General features: G+C 36.0%; 1 protein-coding gene across 5 annotated transcripts; it reads right to left on the bottom strand.

Moving 5' to 3' along the window:
* Positions 1 to 2,864: 2,864 nt before the first annotated feature.
* On the bottom strand, positions 2,865 to 8,907 carry LOC132037577 (probable WRKY transcription factor 2). Of its 5 annotated transcripts, none has more exons than XM_059428108.1 (6): positions 8,646 to 8,907; positions 7,171 to 7,657; positions 5,716 to 5,904; positions 4,534 to 5,330; positions 4,060 to 4,218; positions 2,865 to 3,565 (listed from the first exon to the last, which is right to left on the bottom strand). In XM_059428108.1, exons 2-6 carry the CDS (start codon positions 7,609 to 7,611, stop codon positions 3,034 to 3,036), a joined length of 2,118 nt encoding a protein of 705 aa, XP_059284091.1. In that variant the 5' UTR covers positions 7,612 to 7,657; positions 8,646 to 8,907; the 3' UTR covers positions 2,865 to 3,033. The 5 variants fall into 5 exon arrangements, with proteins under 5 accessions (XP_059284091.1, XP_059284095.1, XP_059284093.1 ...); XM_059428112.1 differs by having other exon boundaries at positions 4,534 to 5,318; XM_059428110.1 differs by lacking the exon at positions 8,646 to 8,907 and adding an exon at positions 8,505 to 8,618.
* Between the last annotated feature and the right edge of the window lie 393 nt (positions 8,908 to 9,300).

The raw sequence follows: 9,300 nt of genomic DNA, 5'->3' as shown, positions 1-9,300 counted from the left end.
TCTATGTTAGTATCAGGGGCGGACCCACATTGTAGGTTCCGGTGCTCGAGCACCCATTGACCCCGACTCGTAATATATGTTCTTAGACAAAAAATACGAGAGAACTTATATAAAAAGATGTTAAGCACCCACATACTAAAATGTTGGATGGGTGCTTTGGTTCTGAATCTGAGAGTTCCGTGCAATCACATGAGTCCCGTGGGAGGGATCGATTCTCGGTTGAAGCAGCTTTTGGGAGGCTTTTTTTTTTGGGCTGGGAAAGGCTTAGTACTTCTTCATATACTACTAGATACATTAGCTTCTTTTTTCTTTCTTTACAATCTTTTCTTTTTCTTTCTTTCCAATCTTGATCTTTCCTTTTTTTTTTTTTTTTTTTTTATTTAACTGGTAACATTTCAATAGTCACCTACTCACCTTTTCCTCACCATTTCTTTTAGTTTTTTTTTTTTTTTTTTTTTATTTTTCATTATGACAAAAAACTTTAGTTTTCTAGAAACTTTAGAGTGAAAAACATTTGTAATTGTAGGCAATAATGCCATTGTTCAGCGTCTTCAAAATATGAAAAGTGGTCGAATCTTAGAAACTTGAAGACTGTTTTCTCAAAAAGAATAATAATAGGGAAAAGGGTCAAAAATACCCCTCTACTTTGGAAAAATGGCTAAAAATATCCTTGTTATTTTGGGTTATCCTCAAAAGTTTTCAAATATACTTCTTGACTTATCCCCCAAAAATAACCCGAAATCATTTTTGAAACTCTTTTTAAACGTAAATAATAATATTCTCCCAATACGTAGGTTTGAAGTTTGAGGAAATTGGGGGAATAAAGGGATCTTATGGGTTATTATTTAGTAGGGTCTCGTTAGCTTTTTTGGGGGATGAATTCCGTCGAATTTTCACATTTAAATAATTATGTATTTATATTATTAGTTGTAGTTTCCTCAACGTAACTTGTGACTAGAAGTCTTTTTCGTAATAATAATATTAACCGCAGTTTTCTCGTTAGCTTTTTAAATTTTCACATTTAAATAATTATGTATTTATATTAATGAAGTGAGCACCCACAACCTTAAAATCTTGGATCCACCACTGTTAGGAACCAAGTAAATAAATGGAAAAAGAAGAGTGAAAGTGAAAATACTGAATTGTGGAAATTCTAAATGGACAGTGAAAACACAAAACAAAAACTGGAAGTCACAGAAGCAGAAACAATCGAAATATCAAACCAAACAGTCACCAAAGAAATGAAATCAAACAGCTCATATGGAATTATTTTATAAGTATTTTTTTTGGAGGGGTGGTGGGGTGTTGGGTCCGGGGGAGGGGGGGTGTGATGTAAAAAACCAAAAAAATAAAAAACTTTTAAGAACTCTTTTGGACGGTGGGTGGGGGATAGGGTCGGGGGGTGGGGTAGGGGTGGTGCGTGGGGTGGTGGGAGTAGGGTTGGGGTTTGGTTGGGTGGGTGGTTGGGGGTTGGGTTGGGTAGTGGTTAGGCAGTTGGCTACAATGCCATTTGTGAGACTTGTTTTCCCTACGTTTATTAGGGAAGTCATTTTTCTCATTTTTGAAGAACTTGTTTTCCTAAAGAAAATTTTTTAACAAACGAACGTGAGAAAATTGAAAAACATTAAAATGTTTTCCTCCATACAGAACACACCTTCAATTCTTGATCGGTTTGCTCCATCAAATTACACCCCTACTAGGCTACTACCCTCCTCCAACACTTCCTAAAGATCATAATAACCAAGAACCAAAGGCCTCTATTCGTCAATATTGAAATACTTAGGGGTTACAAACAAGTATAAAAAAAGGCCTAAACCAACCAAGAAATTAAAAGATGGGTTCTCCCAACATTTTTCTCCCGAATATATATACTGTTCTTGATAAAAAATAATTTTAACATTATAAAAACCAAGAACCAAAAGCTGTCAACTCATCAAGATCGAAACGTTTGAAGAAATTCTTGTCTGAATTTCTTCCTCACTATTACCCTTTAGCCGGAATACTTGGAAAACAAAACTTTTGTGTTGATTGCAACGATGAAGATGTGCCATTCAATAAAATTGTTTGCCAGACCTGGCCTCTACCTCCAACACTTCTTAAAGATCATAATAACCAAGAACCAAATGGCCTCAACTCGTCAATATTGAAATACTTGAAAATGTTTGAAGACTTACATGCATGTACTAATTAGCTGCAAAGAATGATAATAAAAAATTTAATAAGTTGCAAACAAGGTTCTTGTTTTGTACTGTAAACCAGTCCCTCTTAAGGGACAAATTAAAAGATGGAGCTAATCTCCCAAGAACTCATCAAACCTGTTTCTCCCAATTTATGTTTGAAGAAGTTAACTTTCAGTGCTTTTCTTGAATAAAATGTGATCATTTTTATCGTTTCTAATTTTGAATATCTGTTTTTGAATTAAGATAAAGCTCTTCTACTATTAAAGAGGAGAGTCAAAATAATGGAGTTCCAACTGTGCATTTCATTTTATTTCAACCTCAGTTTTTGCAAGCAAACATAAGTTAAGAATATATACAGTAAATTGGATATAGCTACTGATATCTAACTAACATAAAAATTCGTGTTGCAGCTTGCGCTTCCAATTCTCAGTCTACAGGCGAGTGCAGAAAAGTAGCATGCATATACCCACTGATGGCCAACTAAAGAACAAACACAAATTTCTTGTTGAAACCTTTGAAAAAAAAAAAAAAAAGAGGCCATCTGTGGATAGTCAAAAAGACTAGAACACTGAGGAGGACATAAACATTAAACTCCAAAATATGATGAAGATAGGACATGAAACTTTTCAAAGTCTAGTAAACTTTCCATGTTACAACCAGAAACAAGTTCAGTATAGCAAGAAGTTGAAGCACAAACACCGAATAAATGGCTGCTTATATGGTGTATTAGAAGAAAAGAAATATAAGTTCAAAAAATTGAATTATAGGACGTTGTGTAGAGGATATGCCCATTAAAAACCAAATTCAACATCTTTAACTTTCTTTTCTTTAGAAAAGGCAAAAATTTGTAAATTTACATCTGAGGTCCAAGCGGCAACCTGTTCACAAATTGCTGATAAACCGATGATCCATTAGAGAGGTTCAATCCAGGATCCGACATAGGTTCCACCTTCGGTTCTTCCTTTGGGAACATAAATCCCATATCATGCATGGGTCGCGGCTGTCCTAGATTAGGGTGAAATCCAGCCATTGCTAGACCGGACAGGCCTTGCTGGTTCATCCCATAGCTAAATCCCGGGGTAGGTCCAAGGTGGGGCCCACCCGCAAGACCATATGAGCCCAGAGAAGGTTGCCTGTCAAACCGCGCCATGGCATTCTGAAGTTGTGAGGGCTCGGGCCTATGTAAATGGTTCTGGGCCGGGGCAGTTACAGGAGTCTGATGAGTGTTGGAGACCCCTGAATTAACATGACTACTGTTGCGAGCAGCGGGGACATCATGGTTGTGCTTCCCTTCATATGTGGTAATCACCGACTTCAGGTCATGTGAGGCCCTCTCAACATGCTTCCTGACATTGCAACCCGCACTTGTGCACTTGTAGTAACTCCTGGCAAAGGGGAAATCCATCATTTTTCGTAGAGGTAGCAAAATTAAACCACGAAAACATGACCCGCCCAACCATGGGCTGGTCATTGGTCCGCCGATGTATTAGCTCAACCAATTTCAGCCCATCAAAAAATTGGGCTGATATGTAAACCCATGAGAAATCTCATCAAAATATTTTCAAAAAGGCTTTTTTTTTTAATTTGATATGTTATATAGAGCCATAATAAATAAATAAAATAGTTTTCTAGGTACTAAAAAATAAAATAACAAATAGAAAAAATTAAAACTTAGTAAGGGGTTATGACCCGCTTTTTAGCCCATTTCATTTATTAATTCAGCTCATTTTCACCTGCCCAAATTCAGCCTAACCCCCCCCCCCCCACCCCCCACCCCCACCAAAAAAAAAAAATTGACACCCCTAAATCTTTAGCAAACACCTTTTACAAGTCAAAATTCGGAATTCTAGTGTCATAAATTTATATCAATGTGACAAACCTTGGATTTGGATTCCCTTTAACAACTTTTTGCCCATACTTGCGCCAGCGATATCCATCATCAAGGATGTCCACTTCACTTGTAGTTTGAACCACAACTCTTGGCTCCCTGATGGCTCTGGTCGCACCAGTCATATCTGTAGAGTAAGTCTCGAGCTTCCTAGATTATCAAAGAGATAAGAAACAATAAGTAATCAGGTTAATTTGATAGTACAGTCAAACCTTATGTTACCATTGTCAAAAAAAAAAAAAAAAAATAGTACAGTCAAACCTCTCTGTAACATCGTGTTCCAATATTTTTTGGCTGCTATAGCAAAATGTTGTTAAAAAGAACATATAATATAACATAAGATGAAAGATTGGTTCCACAGAAAACATGGTTGTTATACTGAAATGTTGTTATAGAGGATGACCGTTATAGAGAGATTTCACTGTATTTTGGAAATCTTATTAAGGCTAGTGATGAGATAGAAACCTTCTTTTAGACTCAGACTCATCTCCTTCACCGTCATAACCTTGTGATACACTGCCATGAGTTCCACGATCATCTTCATCTTCATCATTTGAAAAAGTTGACGACACATCTACAGCATCCCCCGATTCCAACTGACTGTTATTTTGAGCAGGGAATCTGTTGCAGTACTCGGAGCCCAAGTTTGCTGATGATGTTGCCTCAAGATTGTTGTTCCTCCAATCAAAACCTCCACCACCAGGGGCTTTCTGGATGTTTGCCCCACCTTGTTCTGCACTGTCTAGCTGTAGGTCACCAAGTGAATTTGTGGATCCAAGGGCTGATCTACGGTTAGGTGGCGGTTTTGGGTGATTGTGGGCTCCCTTGTATATAATCTCAGTAATATGACCCTCTTGAGATCGCTCCACTTTCTTCTTGACTGGACAGTTTGGATGTGTGCACTTATAATAACTTCGGGGAAACTCGCTCCCTTTAACTTGTTTCTGCCCGTATTTTCTCCAATTATAACCATCTTCAGCTGGGGCACCACCAACAACATTTGGATCTCCACCTCCTCTTTGATCAATGTCCTCATCTTGCGGTTCATCAAGAGGTGGAGAATGCTCCACGGTACTACCCTTGACATCCTTTTCAGCAGAAAATCTAACGAAATCAGATTGTTGATGAGATGTTCCATTCTGAGTTGGATTTTGTGTAGCTTCCATAGAGTGAGATAGAAGCGAGTTCTGTGAATGAACTGAAACTTCAATGTTTGAAAATCCTTGCTGAGAAAAATTGGACGGGTTCACCTGCAACCAAGACTAACAAACAAGCTCAGAGATTGGAAACAAACAGAATATAGTGGCAAATGGGCAGGTCGAATCGGATACGGACGGGTTGAAAACGGGTTAAACAAAAATGGATAAAATATCCAACCCACCCATAATCAGATGAGAAAACAAGCTAAAAGCCAAAATAATCTTAGGCATCCCAGGAAACAAGAGCTAATACAAAATAACAAGCAAACAAAAGGGTATTGACAATATGAATATCCAGATTATCCATCTGGATATCCATTTTTAAAAAGTCAGTTATCCAACCCATGTCTATTGGGTCGGATTTTGAATGGTTACTTGTTTCTTTAACCATTTTGCTAGCCCTAAGAATATCTGTGCAGAGTGCATCTGAGAGAGAGAAAGTGATTACTCTGCTGGTCGTGCCAGGAAAAAGAGATGGAGCAGTCTCTGGAACCGGCTTGAAAGAAAAGGACGATGAATTGATACTCTCTAAAGCATTCTCTTTTCTCTTATCTGGATCCTCCATCATCAATCCCGAGTTTCTACTCTCGAAGCCAGAGGAAAATGGAAATTTTCCAGTTGTTGGGGATGGTTGCACCTACAAAACATTGATAGAAACTTTTACGTGAAAGAGAACCTTACAAGTACCAAAAGAAGTTATCTTTGCATCAGGTCAAAGCCAAAATGATTCAAGCAAAATTGTGCCTCTAAATGATATACATATCAGAAACAAGATCTTGCAAGATTAACATCTTAACAATCTAAGACCTGTCCTGCATAAGTAACTACAGAGCTTGAAGCTCTTTTCTGAGTTCTGAAAACTTTGGTATGATGATTAAAATTAATAGCAAAACCGATATATGGACCGTGATGTGAAAATAGGACTTGCAACTTCTTAAAACTCTGATTTTTTTTTATTTTTATTTTTTTTGTATCATATAAAGCAAGTAAAAGATCGACAGATGACTGATTTTATAGTAGAATGGGCTCCCTGCTGCAAGCAAACTTGAGCTAAAAGACTTCTGGTTGAAAAAATGTTTTATAATGGTTGTGCTACAAACTCAGAAAATGAAATCTTCTATTCAGAAATGCAGAAAAGAATTGTATGGAGTTCGATGAAATGCAAGAATTCAACCCCTGTAAAAGAGAATGCTCATGACGGAGACACTCCACAAACGACATGAATAAGTAAAAGTATCTGAGTTTTATCTACGAGCTAGATTTTTCTGAAAAGAACATAAACCTATCTACAACAAAGAGGTATCTAAGCAAGTGAGCCTATATCCTTATACAGCTTTATATATTACTATATTTTTACAATTGCAGCATAGAACAATCATGGACTCTTGCTAAAAAATAAAAGATATTAGGATCAGATTGGCTGTAAAAAAATATTCACTTTTTTCCGGAATAAGTTTTCACTTCATTCGAAAATCAGTCTGGCCATGAAAATTCCAAATTCAACTTGACGTTGGATTCCAAATTTGAAAAACACTTATAACCTGTTTTCCAACTCCATCTTCATAATTCCAAATAAAATGCTCTCTTCTCTCCTTTGCAAAAGGTATAACCCAACTCCAACTTCAAAAATTCCAAATAAAGTGAAACATATCTGGTATCTATGGCCAAAAACCTACTAAAGTAGTTACAAATACGTGTTTTCACTTGATCCATTCAGTATATCAACCATGAAAAACTGTAGTATTTCTCATCATAGTCACAACTTTTCTTGTCACATTGCAGAATCAAGTTTATTATATCCCTTTCATTTGTTGTTGGCATGCCTCTTAAACTTCCAGCATCACAACATAGTTCAGACATAACAAAGTAATAAACAACCTAAATAACCAAGGTGTATACATACCAGTGAATTTGAGAGAAAAACAGGAGACTCTAGCAGGCTTGTTGGACTAAGACCAGGAGGAATAGTTAAACAAGGAGACCGAACTCCTTGATTGTGCGACAGATCAGCAGGTCTAAGGCTCTCTGTATTCAGCTTTGGGGCGTTAAATCCAGCTCTAGCTGCCAATCTTTCCAAGAGCCCTCCGCGAGAGGAGCTCATTTTCTGGTCAGATATCGCACTCAACTTCACCATTTGTTCACTGGTTGCACCAGCTTGTGCTCCATCATTTCCATCAGAATTCTCAACATGTTCTTGAGTCCCAGAAGCTAAGTTTCTGGCGCCCTCAAAAGTTGATCTTGACCCAACATCATCACCTAGTAGTGAAGAGAAAAACGTTCTTGGACTTGGACTTGGAGGCATCCAATCTCCCATAATGGCAACATGATCATCAAATCCACCCATCAATTGTCGATACTGTTTAGCATGAGCAACTCCAAGGCCAAATTAACTGCAATAAGTAGTATGCAAATGAATATAAGCCACAAAAATTTTAAACCACATCAATTGTTAAAACAACTATTTCTTGAGTGCTTCATGATAATGTCAAAGGAGGAGTCACACCCGAGACCTTAAAGTTGTCTACTCATATTCACTCTAGGTATTTTAACTTCTCCTTTTCAAACTTTTAAGAGATAGCAAGTAGTTAGTGTTGCAGTAGATTCTCTTAGGTAAATGGTCTGACAAGCAGGGGCGGAGCTAGACAAACCCAGTAGCTTTAGTCAAAATCCTGTATTTCTGTTACGAAATTCACTTAATATGTATAAATAATTTATCAAGAACCTAATAAGCCACATTTTACAATATTCAGAACCCATAAACTCAAAATTCCAGCTCCGCCTCTGCCGACAAGCATTTCTTAGAAATTATATATGTGTGCTTCAGATATTACATAACAAAGATCTCCAAACCAACCTCTCCATTAATCAATTTTCCTTCTATATCCACCATAAATGTATTAGAATACAACAGCATAAAACTATTCACATATATGCCTCCATTTATTTTTCCTTTTGTTATCAAAATCCCCCCATCAAAGGAAAACAAACAGCCATATATTAATTACATTCCACAATAGCTGTAAAAACATGCAATTCCTGCAAGATAAGTTTAATTCTCCTGTTTATGACTGATTATAGAAAGTAAAGTTTGCATCTTTACTCAATCTTGAAGCACATCAGGATCTAACAAATAAGGAAACAACAAAAAAGGAAAGAAACAAATCATTTTTCAGGCAAAAGGGGTTCATCAAAAATTACCCAAAACAAAAAGAAACAAAGACAACCATAACCACTCACACAAACAAAGAAGATAAAAACCCAAGAGGAAAATCAATCATTAGAAAGTGATGATCAAAGAATAAACCTGAACAAACATAAAAAAAAAAAAAAAAAAGACAGTCAAAGAAAAGAATGATAAAAATGAAGAAAAACAAGAACCTTAATGGGATTTTCTTTTCTTTTCTTTTTCCAACTCCACAACCAAAGACTTTCTTTCAAGAAACAAATGGGAAAAAGCAAAAGCAATCAATTTTCTCTCTCTGTGGAAAATAGCATAGGTTGGGCACAAGATTATGATGATTGATTAGGCAAAGAGAAAAAAATAATAATGATGATTGAAATATATGAATAAAAATTGAAAGTGGGAATTGTTTGGATGTTATGGTGGACCTCTAAATGTTTTGGAATCTTTTGAAAGAGAGAAGCAATGAATTGGGTATTTTGATGGGCTTTTAACACAACAAACATTTATGATTTTTTTTTTTTTTGGGGGGTAGACTTATTACTCTTTATGTCCTATTTAGAAATAATATAATTTTAAATTTTTTTTTGTTATCCTCAATAAAATAATTTACAATTATATAAATATCAATGACTTATTTTAAATCATAAATTTCAAAAGCATGTTTTTAACTCCGTATCTAGTCAACTATATCACATAAAATAGTACTCCCTCCATTCTAAAAAAATTGTTTTAGTTTGACACATAGTTTAAGAAATAAAGGAAGACTTTTAAAATGTGTGGTCCAAAATAAGTTTTAGATATTTGTGTGACTGTAAATCATTTTGTAAAGTTTAATTGTTTCTAAATATA

The sequence above is a fragment of the Lycium ferocissimum genome, chromosome 11 (genome assembly GCF_029784015.1).
Source record: "Lycium ferocissimum isolate CSIRO_LF1 chromosome 11, AGI_CSIRO_Lferr_CH_V1, whole genome shotgun sequence".
Classification (NCBI taxonomy): Eukaryota; Viridiplantae; Streptophyta; class Magnoliopsida; order Solanales; family Solanaceae; genus Lycium; species Lycium ferocissimum.
The sequence above is the reverse complement of the archived record's forward strand: the minus strand, read 5'-3'. Positions and strand labels throughout refer to the sequence as shown.

Bases quoted from the DNA above. Each gene is read 5' to 3' on its own strand.
- LOC132037577 (XM_059428108.1), bottom strand. From the start codon at position 7,611: ATGGGTGGATTTGATGATCATGTTGCCATTATGGGAGATTGGATGCCT. The intron at 5,331-5,715 runs GTAATCACTTTC...CTTGTTTGTTAG, and splicing joins TTCCTGGCACGACCAGCAGA to TCTTGGTTGCAGGTGAACCC. The intron at 4,219-4,533 runs GTTTCTATCTCA...TTGATAATCTAG, and splicing joins GAGTCTGAGTCTAAAAGAAG to GAAGCTCGAGACTTACTCTA.